Source organism: Aptenodytes forsteri, unplaced genomic scaffold, assembly GCF_000699145.1.
Source record: "Aptenodytes forsteri isolate BGI_AS27 unplaced genomic scaffold, ASM69914v1 Scaffold184, whole genome shotgun sequence".
NCBI classification, from domain to species: Eukaryota; Metazoa; Chordata; class Aves; order Sphenisciformes; family Spheniscidae; genus Aptenodytes; species Aptenodytes forsteri.
The window spans coordinates 2,777,213-2,797,044 of NW_008796078.1; the positions used below are offsets into that span (position 1 = coordinate 2,777,213).

The 19,832-nt window shown below is 34.2% G+C and overlaps 1 protein-coding gene across 1 annotated transcript in view; it reads left to right on the plus strand.

The window, feature by feature from the left end:
- The window catches only part of RASA2 (RAS p21 protein activator 2), a 17,285-nt gene extending 2,797 nt beyond the window's left edge, over positions 1-14,488 (plus strand). Inside the window, exons 4-17 of the mRNA XM_019474022.1 lie at positions 1,717-1,873; positions 3,070-3,218; positions 4,565-4,679; positions 5,134-5,208; positions 5,952-6,075; positions 7,467-7,573; positions 8,889-8,975; positions 9,057-9,134; positions 9,448-9,521; positions 10,778-10,884; positions 11,187-11,269; positions 12,165-12,373; positions 13,596-13,699; positions 14,299-14,488. Coding sequence (XP_019329567.1) covers positions 1,717-1,873; positions 3,070-3,218; positions 4,565-4,679; positions 5,134-5,208; positions 5,952-6,075; positions 7,467-7,573; positions 8,889-8,975; positions 9,057-9,134; positions 9,448-9,521; positions 10,778-10,884; positions 11,187-11,269; positions 12,165-12,373; positions 13,596-13,699; positions 14,299-14,432 — 1,603 coding nt within the window. The 3' untranslated portion in view covers positions 14,433-14,488. The remainder of the gene's footprint in view (positions 1-1,716; positions 1,874-3,069; positions 3,219-4,564; positions 4,680-5,133; positions 5,209-5,951; positions 6,076-7,466; positions 7,574-8,888; positions 8,976-9,056; positions 9,135-9,447; positions 9,522-10,777; positions 10,885-11,186; positions 11,270-12,164; positions 12,374-13,595; positions 13,700-14,298) is intronic.
- The last annotated feature ends 5,344 nt before the right edge of the window (positions 14,489-19,832 follow it).

Here is a 19,832-nt window from a genome sequence, read left to right on the forward strand (position 1 = left end):
TTTTTTTATTCCCCCTTGGGGAGGTTCAGAAAGTATCTTCTGGAACCAACCCAATGTCATTTCACGGGAGCAGGCACAGAAGTCTAAAAGCTGGAAGTGTAAGGTATGAAGGGAATTCAGGAAAGACAGACCTCTGCTTATAACATAGCAGCAACCTCCCTTCTGAAGTTCTTGCAAGCAGGAGCCGATCTCTAGCCCCTTTACTGTCCCAGATGCTTAGCGGCAGGAAGTGATGAGTGCAACAGATTCGAATGCCTCAAAGTGTGTAGAATATTCTGCTTTTAGTGCACCTTTAAGTACAGAGAAAAGAGCGGAGGAAGCCCTTCCATATCCACGTAAAAAACACGTAGGAAGGAAGTGGGTAAATAGGACCTAAATGGAGCACAGGTCTTGGCCAGGAACCATTATGGCTCTGCTCCATGTACCCACCTCAGGCTCCAAGTGTCTTGGATGTGTCAAAGTTGAACTGTGATTCTTAGTGTTTGAATGTGATCCTAAACATAATAAATGCTTGTGTCAGAATTTTCAATTTTTTTACACGGTGTATTGCAGACACAGGCTTGTTCTGCCAGTGCTCTGAACTGATCAAAAGCTGTATGATATGCCTCCGTTAACAGCCTGCTAAGAGAAAGGTTATATTAGCATGGGCTCATTACCAGGATATTGTGTTCACATAGCTTCTTGAATTAACCTGACTCATGTCCAGTTCACTTGAAGCATCGATAGAGAGGTTTGTGTCTGCTAATATACTTTGTAGGCATACCTTGTATTGAACATCCTCATACCCAATTATGATCTGCTTATCAAAAGCAGTTCTGTGATTAAAAATAACTTTTTTTATACTACTACTAATTTACATAAAATGTTTTTTAATACAGCTGATGTACAGCAGATAAAACAGTATCACTAGTACTAAATATTGGAAAAATAAGCCTAAGAGTCATGCTGTCAAGTAGAGGTTCTTGTAAATCAGTTTTACTTTATTTTAGCATGCCTTCATGGGCAATGCATCTGATTATTGAAAGAAGTCTGATCTCCTGATTGCAGAAGTACAAATATAAATGATTGTAAAAGAATTTTTGAAGATATGATTTCAGTTTGTCAGGCTGCATGTTGAAACTATACTGTGACACCACTTAAAAACTGTTAAAATTTTTGTAGGGCTGCACCTCCTGTTGGAATACAGTTGAACTACAGCAAAAGCCAATGAAGAATTGTTTAATATATTTTGTATTGAGAGTAGGAAAAAAGCACAATTTTGTTTCTTTTAATCTTACTTGTTTCTCAGGAATGCAGCCTGTTAATATTATGTATTTTTACTGGTTTCAGACTAGACCATTGAAATTCTTGACACTAGCTGTTCCATCTGCAATGTCCAACACCCTAAATATAACTTAGATGTAAAATGAGAAGGTCCAACATAATTTCTAACTATTCCTGCTATCCCAGTTGAGCTACAAGAAGTATATCCTATTTCACTGTTCGGAAAGATATGAGAAAATAAATACATGTTTCATTATGTGCTAAAGGCGCATCAAAATGCTGTCCTTTTTTTTTCTTTTGTGTCTCAAGCTTTTTTATGTGAATTTTATTGCCAGTTTTCAGACTCAGTTTATGTGTACTGAAATAATTAAATGTGATACTTTGCTTTATTGTAGAATTAGTCAAATTAATGAAACCAGAATTTAATATTTTAAATTGCCCTGTTGCTTTCAGGTACTTACTTCAACCAAGAGAAAATGGAAACAAGTCTTCTAAAACTGATGATTTGGGATCACTTAGATTAAATATCTGTTATACTGAAGACTCTGTACTTCCATCTGAATACTATGCTTCTCTAAGAAACTTGCTGCTAAAATCATCAGATGTTCAGGTACTTTTGTTGAAAATTTTTTTTAAAATGAAAACTTAAAATGAATTATGCAGTCCTGTATGAGACAATGTGAATTATGCATATCTAGAGAAATTTTGTTCCTTTGCATGAATTACTTCTGTCACAACCAGATGAGTAGCTTGTAGAGCATTTACTTCTGCTCCAAACTACCAAGATATTCTTCTTATTTTAGAAGAACCAGCAGAGACTGTGAAATAACCTGTGCTGTGTGACTGGAAGAGATAAAATACTTTCTTCTCGTTGATTGCTCTTTTCAACATTGTCTTTTCCCACTGGCTGCTATTGGCTCCCTGGATTTAGCGGTTTTCTGGGGTGTTATTGGCGCTGAAGGGGCAGATAATCACCTTTACCAAAAATAGTCTGCTTCAGAATTAATTTCTAATTCCACTTCTTCTGAATTGCTTCTGTCTTCCCCAGTACATTAATCAGCATGACTGGATTTCTCACGTGGACATGGTGACAAAAGAGTGAAGTGTGGTAGATGGTTAGCATAGCATTGAGACAGGAATCAAATTATAATAACCAGGCTTTATATTCCTAGGTCTTCTATAGCCTGCCTTCCTTCACTTCAGTGCTGGTGAAGTACTGGCAGAGGAGAAGAAAGGTAAAGAGGAAGCAGATTGTGACTAAAATTTTTGCTAGCCCATATTCAAATACTACTTCACTGGAATTCAGGAAGAGCTGAGTATGTAGCTAGCAGCAGTCAACAGCTGTCTTTTTTTACTTAAATGAAATCACTTGATAAGTTTTTTAATTGGAATTCCCAACTGTAGAATGGCGACAAACACTTTAGAAGTGAGAACTGTATTTTAATGTGCTCTGATTATAGTTTAAAAAGTCCTATAAAGATATATGACATTATAGTAAAGCAATTGCTTACTGCCTCTTACTTGGATTTGTGACAAAGCCATACTCTAACCCTTTAGGGAGGATGAGAAGGGTGAGTAGATGCTGAATTTCATTCTTAAATGTCAAGTATAGAGTCGATAATACCAATTTTCAGTTAAGTATTTCTGTAGAATGAAAACTTTTAATTGCCATGTTATACAGCAAATGTTGAAACTTTTTTTAAGAAGCTACGTCTATAGTCTTGTTAGATTTGATCTGTACTTTGCCAAATACATGAAGAACACTTAACTACCTCACTCATGATTTTGTATTCTGCTTTCTCACAGCCGATTTCTGCATCTGCTGCCTACATACTGAGTGAAGTTTGTCGAGACAAGTACGATGCTGTTCTGCCTCTTGTACGATTATTGCTACACCACCATAAGCTAGTTCCATTTGTTGCTGCAGTGGCAGAACTAGATCTGAAGGACACCCAGTATGTATTTCATGTTTAGTGATGCCTTTTTAAATTATTATTAAGAGTTTTAAAGGGCTTCATGATACAACGTTGATAAGTAAGCATGTCGAATTTCTTTCTCTCATTATGTAAAACTGACTAAATACATTCATCTTTTAATGCTAGTTTATAAAAACATTCATTAAAATCCCATTGAAGCTGGGAGTCAGAGTTAATGATTGTGTGCTATTTGGTTAAATTTTGTAAAATCTTCTTGGACCTAGTATATGGCTAAACATAGCAAGCTAGCAGTCTAGAGTTGTGTCTAAGAGCACGTAGTTTTTATTTTAAAATGTCATAATTTGGCCACTCTTCAAATTTTACTGGTCATTAGATTGGTACTTAACATTTTTAAAATTGCTGAGAAACTTACCCTGTTTCCTTTAGTATGTGACTTAAGTGAGGGGTACTCTTTTTCTGCAAAGGTGCCTTGTAAGTGTGTATGTGTCCTCCTGCATGCCTTGAAAGTAGCAAGCACAGGAGTTTTTCCAAGTAGCAGTGTACGGCCTGTGAATTTGCAGCTCTGAGGTTAGGAGAGAAATGAAGTGGACCTGAGTAGTGGCCACTGAGGTGCCAAGTCATGTCCTGTGGAGATGTGGAAGGGGTTTTGTCACCACAGGATGGTTCATTTCAAAGCTGACTTATTCCAGATTTAAGTAAGGTGAGACAATTTAACTGTGTAGAAAGAGGTGACTCGTGGAAAATAATTTTTCTGAACTGCATTTTAGTACACACATTCCTTTCAGTTATAATTGAACTGTAACAAAGAAAGATTAAATCTCTCAGATTAGAAAGATTTACTTTGCACAGCTGGCTCTCAGTTTTCTTCAACAGCTATAATGAATAAAAAGCATAACCCTAGATGAAATATGTTTTGGTTAAAGTGTCGGAGTTTATCAGTGTAGTGTAGCAGTATGCTATTCATTGTAGCTCTAAGATTTTTTTTCACCAGGACTACTGGAGGAAGAATTGTTTATTGGTGAGGTACAAGTTGTTGTTATTTTGGAATTTTCTCCAATTGTTCTTTCTCACATTCAGCACTGGATTGTGACTTCCTTTGTCTAAAATTTCTTAGGCTTTTTCTTATGGTTTTATTTATGTTCCTAGTTTTGGTAAAAGCTGCAATAATATTCTTGTTTATTCTTTTTCTGTTCCTGAGTGCCATTGCAAGCTGGGTATCTAGGTTCTGGAATTCCTGACTGAAATATATGAAAAAATGTTTTAAAAAAATTAATTATTTAATAGCAAGATAAAGTATTAATCGGAATTTGTAACTGAGCTTCTTATTTTTTCCTGTTCAAATAAAATAAATTATTTTCTTACAGAGAAGCAAACACAGTCTTCAGAGGCAACTCATTAGCAACTCGGTGTGTAGATGAAATGATGAAAATAGTGGGGAAGCACTACCTAAAGGTTACTTTGAAACCTGTTATTGATGAGGTAGGTTATCCTACTGAAACTGTTTTCAGGACACTTAGCCCCCTGGGGTATCCTGTCTCTTTGATAGGCATTCTTCTTACAGCTCCCTGTGTTAGTAATCACTCAGTTGGGGGAATTCTAGAGGAAAGTTAAAATGAGCAATAATTGGTTAAGTTTAGTGGGAGGAGCTGCTTTTTGTTATTTATGTTCCAGATGCTTGAAAATAAACAGTCAATGACAGTTCCTCCAGCCTCTAACACATTGCAGAATTTACCCCCGTGATGCTTTATGTAATTGATCCATGTGAAAAGGCACACACAAAAGTGAGGATGATTATTGCATGCTGTTACGGATCGGTAGAACCTATTTAGAGCTTTACCCCTAAATCTAGGGCAGAATCTGGTTTTAAATAGGTACATTTCCATGCTTTCTGTCTGAAAAATTGAACTCCTATAGTTTTGTTTGTTTGTTTCAGATATGTGAGTCTCCTAAACCCTGTGAAATAGATCCCATCAAATTAAGAGAAGGGGATAATGTAGAAATTAATATGGTGAGTTTCCTAATCTGTTTTACCTAATTTAAACTTTCTCAAAATCTGATAGAAAAACATTTTATAAAGCAGCTCTGTGTAATGGAAAATGAGTAACTTAGGGTAGCAGTATAATTCTCTGATTCCAGAGTAAACAAAGGAAAAATTGTATTTTCTTATCCCTGTTTATGAAAACAGCAAAGGAAAAGTCCAACGGAAAATGGGACGGGGAGGAGAAACTATACAGAGGATTACAGTCTTCCTTACCAATTTGTTGGGTGTTGTGATTCCTGATGTTCTGTACTCAGCATCTAGATGATGAAGTAGCTAATTAGGACTGCTTTAACACTTTTCCCTGAAGTTTTGCTTGCCGCTTGCACGTTACCAGAGGATGACACTTAAGGCAATAGTAGCTGCAACAAACTAAATTAGCATTCACTAGGTATGCATGGGAAGTGCTCCTTCCTTGTAAGATGTTGTTGTCAAACTACAAAAATGGGTTTTGATAGAAAGTTGTGTATTGCCAGACACTGCTTATATACTTTAAGTGAATATCATTAAACTATCTTTTTAGTAAAAATAAACTAGTAATCCCATATAAATATTATGAGGCTTTTTAAATATGCACTGTACTAAAATACATAATTGAATAGTCAGGCAGCGTTTTGAAAAAAGGAATTGTAGTGTTATGTTTGTGTTCAGGAAAAAAACATAGAAATGCAAATGTTAATGGTCTGAAAAAATACCTTTTTTCATAATTGCAGGAAAATCTACGCTATTATGTAGACAAAGTATTCCGTGAAATTGTGCGGTCAAGTATAAGTTGTCCTACCCTAATGTGTGATGTTTTTTATTCTTTGAGGCATCTGGCTGCCAAAAGATTTCCAAGTAAGTGTTCTCTAAAAACTTTAGAAAATGATGTTCAGAGTGAAATACTTAACTTCTGCAGTTACCTTATGGGGATTGTTAAAATTCTTGCCTTCTGCAAAGCTGTGCCCTGAACTTCTTACCTTGACAATCAGGCATTTGTTTTTCTGTCAGTCTGTAAGTTATAGTAAAGCCTTGTGGTCAATCAGCAAGAATCTTGTATTTTCTGATACAAAAATGTAGCAGGTCAGAAACGCTGCAAGGCAGCAGCAAATAAGAAGTCACCAACAGAAGTATGAGATACTAGAAGAAAAGCACAAGTAATACAGGAGGTGATTTAGTTGAAAGATGCATAAAGTTTGGAAGAGCTGATCTGTTTATTGCTTCTAAAGAAGCAAGATTGTAAACTTGAAAATAAATTTGGTGTTTACATCTTAACTACATGAACTGCAACTATGTTAACTATTGACTAGCACATTCATAACTTAAGTGTCCAGCTTTACTACTTATGGGTAGTTTTGGGGAGGGTGGATAATGTAAAATATTTAATGCGTTTGTAATGTGACCAGTATTAGAACAGCTTTATTCTTTCAGAATGGTTTTAATATAGGAATAATGTGGTGGGTCTGAAATACTCTTATACTTCAGTCAATTAAAATCTGAAGTGTCATATTATAAGCTACAAAGGAGGAATATACTTCTCATAATCTGGAGCCTTTCTTTGATTCATGTTTGTCACTGGAACTGATGCCATAAATTCCTCTAGTTCAGACAGTCCTTTCAGAATAGCTAACTTCCCGGACAGATAGATTGAAGTGGTCATTAGAGTAAGAATGTGATCCCGCTGTATTTCCCAGTATAAAGGTGTAAATATACCCAAAATACTAAATGAGAAAATCCTCATTTACAGCATCAAAATTATATAACACCATGGTTTTATGATGCAACTCAGGAGTGGAGTTGAAGTTACTCATATGCGTTGACTGCACTTGTTGTGCAGCATTAATGTATTTGACTTGACCAGTGATTAACTTTATGGGTGAATAAACCCGATAGCCCTAGAGTTTCAAGGCAACTGCTATAATATTTTCTCTTTTGGTTCAACGTGCATACAGCCGTACCTAATCAACACTGTATGTAAATGCTTGCAATAACCTCATCGTTCCTAGTAGTGGAGCTGATGAGCCAGTTTTATGAGAACAGAACTTCTTTTCAGAGAAATAAACCCTTCATTATAAGTAGGACACTTCTTACCATGATCACCTTTCTCATTTCATGCACTTCATTGATTTTTCTGTTCTGTTTTAAAATGTCTCCTCTGATGTTATCTTCTTAAGGATTTTTATGTTGACTGTCTTCATTATTTCCTACTAAGTTTAGTGCATGTTACATTTCATGGTTTTTCTCTGCAGATGATCCTCATGTACAGTATTCTGCAGTGAGCAGCTTTGTGTTTCTTCGTTTCTTTGCTGTAGCCGTAGTCTCACCTCATACTTTTCATTTACGACCTCACCATCCAGTAAGTTTCGTGAAGCTTTGTTCTGTTTTATTCATAACCGTCAGATCTGTTTATCTGGGAAGGCATAAGTTACTTTCAGCGGGTAACTGGGAAATAAGATTACTAAATGTCTCCAGGTTGAGTTTTCAATTTTATACCTCACCAAAGGAACGAAGACACTTGCGGTTCTTTAAGCATCAAATTTCTCAGTCTTTATGAGGTGTTCTCAAACGATGTAGAGGAGTCACTGATACTAAAGATGCTGTGCCTTTTTTGGGAATGTGCTGCTTTGTTAGAATAGCAACGTGACTGAGGGTTCTTTAAGGTATATGCCTAAACTGCATTGGTTTAACTTCCACCATGGAAGTTAAATATCCAGATGTCACTTTCACTTTTAAAAAAACATTTTCATTTGTGTCTCAAACAGAGGTTGTAGAGTTAGCCAATAATTGGTCTGCATATTTATTCTGGACTCCACTAGTTGCAGTGGGTTGCCAAATCTTCCATTTTCAGTTTTCAAATTGTCAAATAGATATGCATAAAAAAAAAAATCTTCAAAGACAGGAATATGGAGATAAGGAAAAAATACTGTATTATTTTCACATAAAATACAGATGTGTGAAATCTTCTGCTCCAGAGGCTATCTTTATTTTTTTATTTTATCTACTTCAGTGTGTTGTGCTTTCAAAAGAAAAAAATATACTTACTCAAATTCATACCTTTGACATTATCCAGTTCGCTGAGTAAAAAGACTGCAGGATTTTATCACTTGAGGGTTAAACATTTTAAAGGGAACAGCAAGGCCCCTTTCTGTGGCTGTGTTTATAATCCTGTACTAAAGTGCAAGCAGTGAGGTAGCAAACAAATTAGACAAAAGCCTTAAAGACAAAGTTTTAAGTTCACTTTGTATTATGAGAATTTCTACCATTTGTCCAGCAATAGTTCATTATGTTTAGTGTTAAGTTTTGAATAGTTCAGAAGCATTAGATGGGTAGTAACAATTACAGGATTTGAGGGGGGTTGAGATGTTATATAAGTAAAATATTTTTCCAAGTACTAATATTAAATTCTGGGGGTAGTGAGTAAAATATTAAACACTGTACAGTAGCTTATAAAAGATACATATCTTCACAAAGTGCAAGTGCTAATAGAGGACAATACTGCATATGCATTTCTTCTCTTTGGGCGAAGAAGAAAAGGAATGAAGATGCGTCAGATTTACTACATTGTGTAATAGAGTATTTTTTTGTGACATTTTCATTTTTAAATCAAAGCTTTACCTGGAATTGTGGGGGGAAAAAAAAAGTGACTTCTGAATTTTGTTTCTTTATTTTAGGATGCACAGACTTCTAGAACATTAACTCTTATATCAAAAGCCATCCAGACTTTGGGGAGTTGGGGAAGTTTGACCAAAAGCAAACTTGTAAGGCTACTAAAATTCTTTCTTATTTCATAGACAACTTTCAAAGAAAGTTTATTTATGTCAATTTACCTTTTCTTCCAGTCAAGTTTCAAGGAGACGTTTATGTGTGAGTTTTTCAAAACATTTCAAGAAGAAAAATTTACTGAATCTGTTAAAAAGGTACCTTTCAAATAGATTTTTTTTTTTTGTAGACTAAGCTAATTTTAGTGGGTTTTTTTAAAAAAAGTAGTATAAACTTTTTGAAACAGACTTTATTAGGTCTGCTGTTTAGGAACTAAATAAAGAAATCTTGTGTGACTTATGGGCATCCCTTGTTACATTGTTCCAAGTCCCTGCAATATATTTTCATTTCATCTGTTGCATAAAGTAATTGTTCCGTTCTGGGAGAAACTGTACATGTATATTTACAAAATAGCTCTTGGTTGTTCTGTGTTTCTGTATTGTATATATTCTCTGTGTATTTTTCCTTAAGTTCCTAGATGATGTTTCCTCTACTGAAAGTAAAGAGCCCAGTGGTCTGAGTGAGCCAGTACATCTAAAAGAAGGGTAAATACATCTTGAATCTACATCATGCAAAACAGAATTGACTTTACTGGTTTTTTCATTAATGCCAACATCAGATTAATGCTTATTAAAATATTTGATATACTGTAGAAATTGTGATATTTGTAATTGGTGATAATTCTTTGTTAGTTTGCAGAATTAGTTTAAACCAACAGCTGTAAACTTTCATAACTCATCTTCTAAATACTTTGGAAAAAATAATTAAAAGCAGCCTAAAACCTATTAAAGCCTGTCTGCATTTCTGTTACCATTCAGTGACTGAGCTGTGATGGTTTATTCAGGATTGTGAAAGTGTGTTTTAAAACATGGTATGAATTTAATTCAGAATGACTTTGCATGCTGTTTAAGCCCAGCCAGCTAAACGTTCTGCCTTTAAAGTAGGGGAAAAATTACCCTGTAATTGGAATACTTAACAGTAAATTATAGAATGCTTTTACAAAAATTGAGGTGAAAATCACTCTTTCTAAGAAATGAAGTATTTTTTTTTATGTTGATGAAGAATAGCTGATGAATTAATTCAAACAACATTTATGGGGAAAAAACATTTGTATTTACCTGAGAAGCAGATTCATAGCAAGTAAAGATTCTTCTGTGAAACAAGCATCCAAATTTCAAACAAGGAAGAAATGTACCTCTTATTAAAAAACTAAATAGAAATGAAGGAGACAATTGTAGTGGATCAACACTTAGTTATAGCAATTTGGAAGCTAGTCTGTATTATAAATTGATGGCTGTTGCTCAAAAAAAAATAGTTGCCAGTGAGTACACTTAAAGTGTACTGAATACAGTTTGTGTCTACCCTTGCTATTGAGCTGTGTTCAGCATCATCTCACTGACACTCAGTTTCTGATCCAGATAAGGCCAAGTACGTTCACAAGTAGAAAGTGTCAGGAAAGAGAGAGTCTTGTAGTTGGGATACACCATACTCCCTTTTGGGAAAATTTGGAGTCTGGATCTGAGTAAGTAAGTACCCACTCCAAATCTACTGCTACAAACAAGAGTCTGGATTGCGTATTTTTCAAACTCCTTTCCTGTTAATGGAACCCTGTACATGATCACCATATTGGGAGGTAATCTCAAGGATCTATTTTGAACAACTAGTAGGGTTTTTTTTAATCTACAGTGAAGTAGATTTTTATGTTGCTGCATGATGAACAATAATGTATTATCTCAGTAAATGGTTTTGAAAGCTCTTCAGAAGACTAGTGGTTGCATTTCATTTGATTCTGTCTTTACAGAGAAATGTACAAAAGAGCTCAGGGAAGGACTCGGATTGGTAAAAAGAATTTCAAGAAGCGGTGGTTCTGTCTAACAAGTAGAGAATTTACCTACCACAAACAGCAAGGTAACTTATGTTTATTTTACAATTATTTTTATTTTCTCAATATTTTTTAAGTGTTTGCATCTGTTTTGTGCTTTTTAAAAATGCATAATTTTTTTTCTCAATATTTTAAGTGTTTGCATCTGTTTTGTGCTTTTTAAAAATGCATAATTTTTTTCTTTTCCTAAAACACACTGATTCATGTACGTTTTCTCAATAATAAAAATGCACATTTTGAGAACTTAACTAACAGTATCAGTGCACTGAAGTTATAAAACAGTTTTTAAAAAATCACTTTACTCATCTGTTTACGATTTTTTTTACAGATAAAGAACCAATTTTCACTATTCCAATCAAAAACATTCTTGCAGTGGAGAAACTTGATGAGAGCTCCTTCAACAAGAAAAATGTGAGTCAAAAGATAGTTTATATGTAATTCTTGATGTGTTCTTTAAATAAAAGATTATAATTATCTTATAGAATTACTGAAACCCTATTACTAAACACTTCAGCAAAAAATCTTTTTTGGATCGGGAATAACAAGCTGTATGTAGTGTTTCCAAGTACTCTGAACACGGAACTTAACCTGGAGATTTGGATCTCTGCACCAACTTTTCTCACTGATTTTCTGACTTCTGCCACCCTTTCCAAATTCCTGGAATGAAGGGTAAAACTCCTGTGACCTTATTACAAAGCACTTTTATGTAAGGTATTAGTAGTATGAATTATATTATGTTCTACTAGAAATGTAATATTACCAAACTTGTATTTATTCCTTTTGATGAGAACTTCCTACAATACCTTCATCAGCTGAGACAGTTCTCTGCTCACAGCCTCATTCTGGACCTGTAACGCATCAGTATTTCTGTTATTTCAATCAAAAATTCTGAGGCAGTGATAAAAGTACAGCTGTTACTTAGGCTGAGGATGGGTAAAGGAGAGACTTCTGGGAATCTGCTGTTATTCTCAGGATATGAAGCATGAAGTCTGAGGTCACATTTAAAGATATGTGAATGAAGAGGACAGAAAATGCATCATGTTCTAATTCTTTAAGGATTCTTTTTTGGATGAGGAAATGGTGTAGGTGCAACACAGGGAGCTGGTTTGGGTTTTTTTTCTCCTAAATAGGGCTGTGTAGTAAAACGAAAGTGGTGAAAAGTCGTCTTTTCTCCCTTGTCTCACTTTCTGTCTTAATTTGGCGTTGTTGAATTGCTTGAGCTTTGAAATCTATTTTGACATATTCAAAGTTGCTCAAGAACTGAGTATTTTTTACTGAGCAGAATAATGTTGCATTCCTTCTACAGATGTTTCAAGTACTACATGGAGAAAAGCCACTCTATATCCAAGCAAATAACTGTGTAGAAGCTAGTGAGTGGATAGAAGCTCTTTGCCGGGTAACGAGATGTAACCAGAAGAGGCTTAGTTTTTATCATCCTTCTGCTTTTCTGAATGGGAACTGGCTTTGCTGCAAGGCTACCATAGAGAACACAGTGGGCTGTGCTCGTTGCACTGCGTAAGTTCCTTCTCAAATGAAAATACATATGTTTTGTAGGACAAATAATGTATGATTCACTGTACAACTTGAAAATGTGAAGGCAAGGCTTTCCCTGTCTACTTTAGCAAGTTACGCTACTAAAAACATGCCTTGCTAGATAAGGCCCAAAGTACTGGATTTTACCAAGTCTATTACTTCATCAGCCACCATATGAAATGAAGGTAACCAATTAAACATGTAAATCAGAAATATTGAATGGTTGATTTCTTTCCATGCAGAATAATAAATTTAATAGCTCAAGTTTATTCAGATGCTAAGGTGAATGCAGAAATATGACGCGCCTAGGTCATCTATATGAAACAATTGAAATACCTTGCTGCAGAGGGCTCAGCCTAGAAGTCTATCTCTTTCCTTCATGACATTGTCTTGTTTTATACAGTCACTTTTTTACTTTAACCTCATATATTTTAAAACACACTGTACTAAGAAAATCAGCTGAATAATCTTGGATGTAGATTCTGAAAAATCATTTGGGTTTTGTAGGTATGTCAGGAAAATGAATGACATCTTATAATGCATTAATGCCTTTCTTTAAGCTGCTGATTTCTGAAAACAAACAAATGCTCTGATCTTTTTAAAAAATAAATTTATCCTTAGCTGGATAGGTTGCATAAGTTACAGGCTAAAGGTCTCAGTCAGTCTTCTAAAATTCAGTATAAGTCCTATAAGATAACTTTCTGAAAATCTATAATACTTTTTCCATGTTACTCAGTTCATTCCTATATTAGGTTTCTCAAGAGTTCAAAAGATTCCCGTTACTAAATAACTTTTTTGGTTGGTTTTATCTGTTTTTTTAACTGTTCTGGTTTAGGAATGTATCTTGTCCTTCTGTTCTGGTTACCTTTCAAATATAGTGGATTTTAAAAGAAGTGTTTAATTGTCATTTAATAACAATTAACCTTACTTTGATGCTTTTGTGAAATACTTTTCTCTTGACATACTGAATAATAAATTCTACTGGAAAAAGCGATTTTTAGTATTGCTGTATTCATTGCCCTCAAAACTGTATATGCCTGTTTCTATAGAACGCTTGCAACAAATGCTAAGTTTTGTGTAGCAATTGTGAAGCTGTCCGTGAGTGGTAGACATATTAAAAGGCTAAGTATATTGAAACAGTTTTTACTTGCTTTCAAGAATGACTTAAATATTGACTACCTGTCTCTTTTTTTTCACCTTTTAGAGATGTTCCTGCTGATACTCAAATTGAGATTGATGGAGACAGAGAGACAGAAAGAATTTACTCACTTTTCACTATCAACATGTCTAAACTACAGAAGTTGGAAGGTACTCAAATAATAATTCAGAAGAATTATACTGATATTATTCAGCTCTAATTCTTTAGGCCTGTAACATCTGTTTGATGTCTTAACAAGTTACTTGAAAATAATAGAGAGTAGAGACACAGATTATATTTTTGTGCTCTTAGTGCTCTGGTATCAGACATTCTTCAGTCATTTCTTCACAGTAGACATCAGGCATGCACATTATTCTAATTGAATTTGCATATATGAAATATCTTTAATAGTCTAAACAGAGAGACTGCAACTATAGCTGGTTGCTCTTCTGTCTTTGCTCTCGTTTTCCTGACTATGGAGTGAATTCTGTTGAACACGGTTGAGTTGCAAGAATGCATTGGTCTTCTGTTAATGTGAACAGGAGAGAGCTGGATGCTCAAGGTGCTGAACACACCCAGCAGAGAATAAGCCACAGAACTGTAAATACATCTAGTTGATACTGTCTCCTGCTTTTGTCTTAACCCATTTTGTGTATAAGCTAGAGTAACTTTACATTTCAGAATTTCAGAATCACCATTTATCACAAGAGTTACACCTGTTTTTTAATTATTGAAATTCTAATTGGGATAATTGTGGTAATTTTTGTAGAGGCTTGCGGAAGTATAGCAGTCTATCAAGGTCCACGGAAAGAACCAGATGATTATTCTAACTTCACAATTGAAGATTCTGTAGCAACTTTTCATACACTTAAACAAATAATAGATATAGTAGAAAAAAGCTGAATATCGCATGAAAAATACCGAAAGAAGAGATCATCTAGTGCTAAATATGGTAGTGAGTAAGTGTAGCACGATTGAAGTTTTGTTGGCAACTGTGAAGAAGTCGCATGAAAAATACCGAAAGAAGAGATCATCTAGTGCTAAATATGGTAGTGAGTAAGTATCTTATGTAATTTTGACATACATAAATGTGTATTTAAAAAAAAAAAAAAATTGTAGAACAAGGCCAGGCTTGTTGAGGTAGAAATAATTAAGCTAAAGGTAGATTTAGACAACACAAAGACATGGAGAAAGTAAGGTGCATAATTTGTAGTAATGCAGCTTTTTACCATTTGTTAGAAGATACAAGAAGTTCCTCTGGTGTGGGATTCATCTGTGTTCCTGTTGAGATTCCCATAAGTGGGTGCAATGACTCTGTCGTTTCCTTGCAACTTAACATCTGAAGTGCGCACAAAATTTATCCCTAACTGTCTGCCTACCTTCTAATTTTTTTCCGAAATTTCAAATTTCAGTTAAGAAATAATTAAAATATCAAGTTACGTAAAACTGTAAAAATTACACTGCAGAAACATCTCTTTCATGCAGTATATATACTGTTTGTAATTCACTCGCCATACTCAATGATAAATACTATTTCTGGTGAAGTTAAAAAAAAAAAAGTCTGTTCTTAGGAGTGCATTTTTGTTCCAGAGCAGATTCTTTCAATTCTCTTCAATCCTGGCTGATATCTATGGAACACCACTAGCAAGTTTTCTGATTCCTTCTTTGCATCAATAGGGCTTGATTCACCAGAAAAAAAGAATGCTTAAACCCTGATTTGGTTTGCCCAGTTCAGTATTCGACCCAAGTTGTTTAGAAAAATTGACTTTGATTTAGAGGTCTCACATGAAAGTATGTGAGGTTTTCTGCAAATCGTGAAATTTCATAAGTAGCAGTAGGAATGATGCAAAGAATATAGGTTTGCTTAATAAATAAAAATTGTATGATGAGAACTAGAAAGCAAACTTTAACCTTGAAAATATTTACATATGACTTCTTTTTTTTCCCCAGAGAAAATCCAATTGTTGGAAAAGTTTCCTAACCAAAACAAACTGTGGCACACTTGGATGAAAAAAGAAACTGGAAATGTTCTTGACTGTTTTGTTGTTTTGTTTTGGTTTTGTTTTGTTTTTTTTAAACTCATTATATGCATTTTTACAAAGTATTTAAGAATGAACATAAATGCTAGTTGTGTTGACAATCTATTTAATATTTAATGGAAAAAGATCTACTTGGAAATCTGGTCTTAAGGTTTATTCTCATTTTGCTGAAGAACTTGAAGTTCCAGGTTCTTGAAGTAACAGGTGTGAATAAATCTAAATGTTGTTTTGCCATTGTTGTCTTATTGGAGAGAACTTTCTAAACAAATAAGCTTTTTAATGGAAGAAAATCCACACGGCATTTGTTGGTTGGATTATATCTCTCGATACATACACTGCAAACTTGCATGAGTTTACCATGAGTGCCTGCCCTGCTGGTATGGGTCTTGAAATAGAAATCCCAAGATACTATGACATGAAAAAGATCTGAAGCTTCACACTCAATTATTTTAACTTTTTTTCCTTGTATTAGGTGTTGTCAGGACTTGATTTATCTACAGCTGAAGTCTTACAAAATCATGCAGTATGTTGCAAATAATCTGGACAGCAGATAGCAGTGTTAGTTATGTTTTTAAGTACTAAAGAAGAAGAAATCAGGGAACTTATGTTGTACCTCTTGTTTACATTTGGGGTGAGTAATATATGGAGTGATATTAGACCACTATCTATTTTCTTTAGGAATTTTTAGGTACATATTTTTTCTTAATCTAAAAAGAAATGCAGGGTAACAACATTCTTTTTAAATAAGTTTGCCTACAGATAGAAAAATTTAAATGTGAACAGATTGTGGTTAAGTACTGATCAATTTACATCATCCCTTGTATGATTTTATTTCTTTTTTTAGTAAAAAGTAGTAACTAGATCCAGCTCACCTTTTGACTACAAATCTAATAAATAATCTATTATAATCACTCAAAGCACTTTAGATATCTGGACTATCCCAGATTATTTTTAGATACTTTGTAGTATCTGCTTGTTATGATCAGTTGAATGATCAACATTCTTTTGTCTTTAAGCAATGCTTCAGTGAATATTTTTATATCTTTAGTTATATGGATTCATATTTGCCACTTAACACAATTTTAAACTGGCATTCTTGACTTTAAGATTAATTTTTGCTCACTTCATCTGAGAAGTTAGGTTTATGCTGAAAGAACATATATGTATATAACCAGGAAGAAGCAAAGGTATTACTGTGGCAACTTTGCTTCATCAGTATTAAATACAATGGTACTCCTTGGAATATTATTTTTAATAATAACTATATATGGTACTTTTATTTTTGGAGCATTTGCTGTGGGGTCTTTTGTTGTTGTGTTGTTGGGTGTTTTTTGGTTTCGGGTTTTTTTTACAATCATGATTTGGCCAAATTAATTAGGAATGTAACTTGCAAATAGAATAGAAATCCACAATGCTTGAAATTGTAAACTGTTTAAATTGCTATACATTTATTATACTGTTGTAGGGAGGCTTTCTGTAATAGAAGCAAGTTGGCAAGACAGGATTGAAATCTCTTTTGGAATGAATGTAACTTGTTAGAATAACTATTTGGTTTAATACCAGACAAACTATTTTAGAATATCCGGGATTCAGTACTAGTGTCTGCAACGTCACAATCATTTAATCACCTCAGCTGTTTTTGCCTTTTCCTTTTTTACACATTTGATGTATTCTAAGGGACTTTTATTTGCCAACAGTTGAAATTGGAGGGCAGGGAATATAGTAATGCCAAGAAATGTGTTTTGCCAAGGTAAAGTGAGTGATTAATTGCCATTAATAAAAAGCTGCCATTAAACAAAGTTGAATGTGGTTGAGTGTCAAAGCTAGGTTTTGCTGTATATCGATTAACCCTGTGGCAAAGTGTCTCTTCCTTCGAGCCATTTTCTGTTTTCAAAGTCAAATTTATGAAAAATTCAATTGTATACTCTTGCTACATTTTTTTAAAAATATGCACTTTTTTCCCTTGGTACTGGAATATCTAGGAAAAAAACAAAGGCCATTGAATATTTGTGACCATTAAGATTTGATTTCTCATTTTATAATGTTTTAAAATGCAGTAGATGTTCTAGAATTTAATTAGGTACAAGTAGGATGATTAATAATAAAAGCTGCCTTCATTTTGATTAGTCTAGAAAGATGATGTTATTCAGTCATTAGTTCTGTTAGGATTGTAAATTATCATTAGTTTTAATTTGTATTATGACGCATTGTTGAATGTATTTTTATTTAAATTTTATTTTCTTATCAAGACATTAAAATGTTTTGTAACATTGCTTGAGAATAACTCACAAATAAATTACAACAAACTTGAGATACGCTGTGTGTTTATTGTGAGGCCTGGCTTCTTAAAATGTTAGCATTTATCTGAAGACTGAATTAATAGGGGTTTACATACAGGAGCTGGGTATAAAGCGATAAATCTAGTTGACAGGAAAAAAAACCAACCCAAAATTAAGTTGAGGGATCTTGCATGGTCATCTGCAGCATTGTTACATTCTAACGAAGACTGATGGTTGGAAGGAGAAGTGATAGTTAATCATTTAGCGTAACGGCGCGTGCAGAAGCCTTAGTAATTTGGCAGTTTTTTTAAATGTTTGCAGTGACTAGTCTGATGTATTGAAGGATATCTAGTACTATGTTATTAGTGTTATATGACTAATTTTTTCTTGCTTACTGATTTGTCTTTCATTACCTGTCCTGTGTACCAGTACCAGCTATGTAATTTGTCAGACCTATTTTAAATATATTGCATATGGAAAAAATAGTCTTTACTTTTCTCAATCTTCTTTCTTTATGTAATCTGGGCACTTTTTTTGCTACCTGCTCTCCCCTCCTATGCTTATAGGCATTTTTTGTAAGATAATTTTGTACAAGCGTGTTTTAATGCCTTGAGATGTTTTGTTTCCTTGTACAGAGAGCTGACCCGTTGTCCTTTAATGCTGGTATGGAAGCTCCTATTAGGAGTTACAGTGCAAACCTTCCAGACATTTTGGAATTAATTTTGATTAGTTCTGAGGTAAGCTGTATTAAGGCCCAGTCGGAGTGGTCACTACATTCATTTGCAGAGATCAGAAAGCAGAGGAAATTAAAGATGGAATTTGAAGTACAGGAGGAATTTTTTTTCTGTGGACATTAAAATTTTTTTTTGTAAGGATTCTGTGATGATTACAGCAGAGTGATCTATTCTTTTCACTGCTAATATGCTACCTTCTCTAACCGTTCCATTAGGCTGAGTTTTCTCTAAATCGTGACATGAAAAGGGCATTCCCATTTAAGATCTGTAGCTTCTGTGCTGATCATACTTTCAAGTTCTGGGCTAGGCTCGCAATCATAGATGCATAAGGCCTCTGTAGCTAGAAAGTTCTTCCTAGGACTCTGGATTCCTTGAAAATCAGTGTGCTAGTTTCTCACATGGTTCTATACATCTTTGTCCCCCATTGCACATGCAGATGACTATAGTGAGAAAATGTGTACTTGTAGCCTATACATAGGTGAGGATATATATTTATCTTCATATAGTCTACCTATAGACTATATATATAGTAAACAGAATCAATAATATATGGAAAATTAAGTGTTTACAAGACATTACCTTTACTTTCTGCTCATTTGTATGTATTTTAAAGTACAAAGTTTGCAACATTTACTCACATGTGATAAGGACTGATTGGGTATTGTTTTTAAAAGAGCATGCATATGGAATAAAAATTAGGCCAATAAGCAACAGCTCCTGGTAACAACTAAGAACAACTTCCAGTAGAATGGACAAATGCATACAATTTACTCAGGGTTCTTACAGATAGTTACAGAAGCATATTTAACTAAGTTTTATGATTTATGCAGATTAAATAAACCAGAAATCCTTTAATAGCAGTAAGGAGACTTTATCAGTGTTACTGTGTTCAGCTGTGATGAGACTACTGCTGGAATACTTTGTCTATTCCTGAGATGCAGCAATATAGGCAGCTGTTTTTAAAAAAAATTTAAATTATTCAGAGTTTGAGAGTAGAGCTATAAGAACTGGGAATATAGACTGTAATTCTGCTAAATTACTTAGTTTAAAAATGTAAGTTTAAAAAGTCACTTTATGTACCTAAATCAGGGACAGAAATTTGATAATCAGTTGCTCTACAATCGGAGCAAGGTTTAAAAAGATCCAGTGGCTGCAGTGTTCAGGAAATGCATATGCTTTGTAAGACAGTTTTTTTAAAACAAAAACAAAACCCAAAACTATTAGACAGCCTTGCTGAATTGCTTTTAAAAT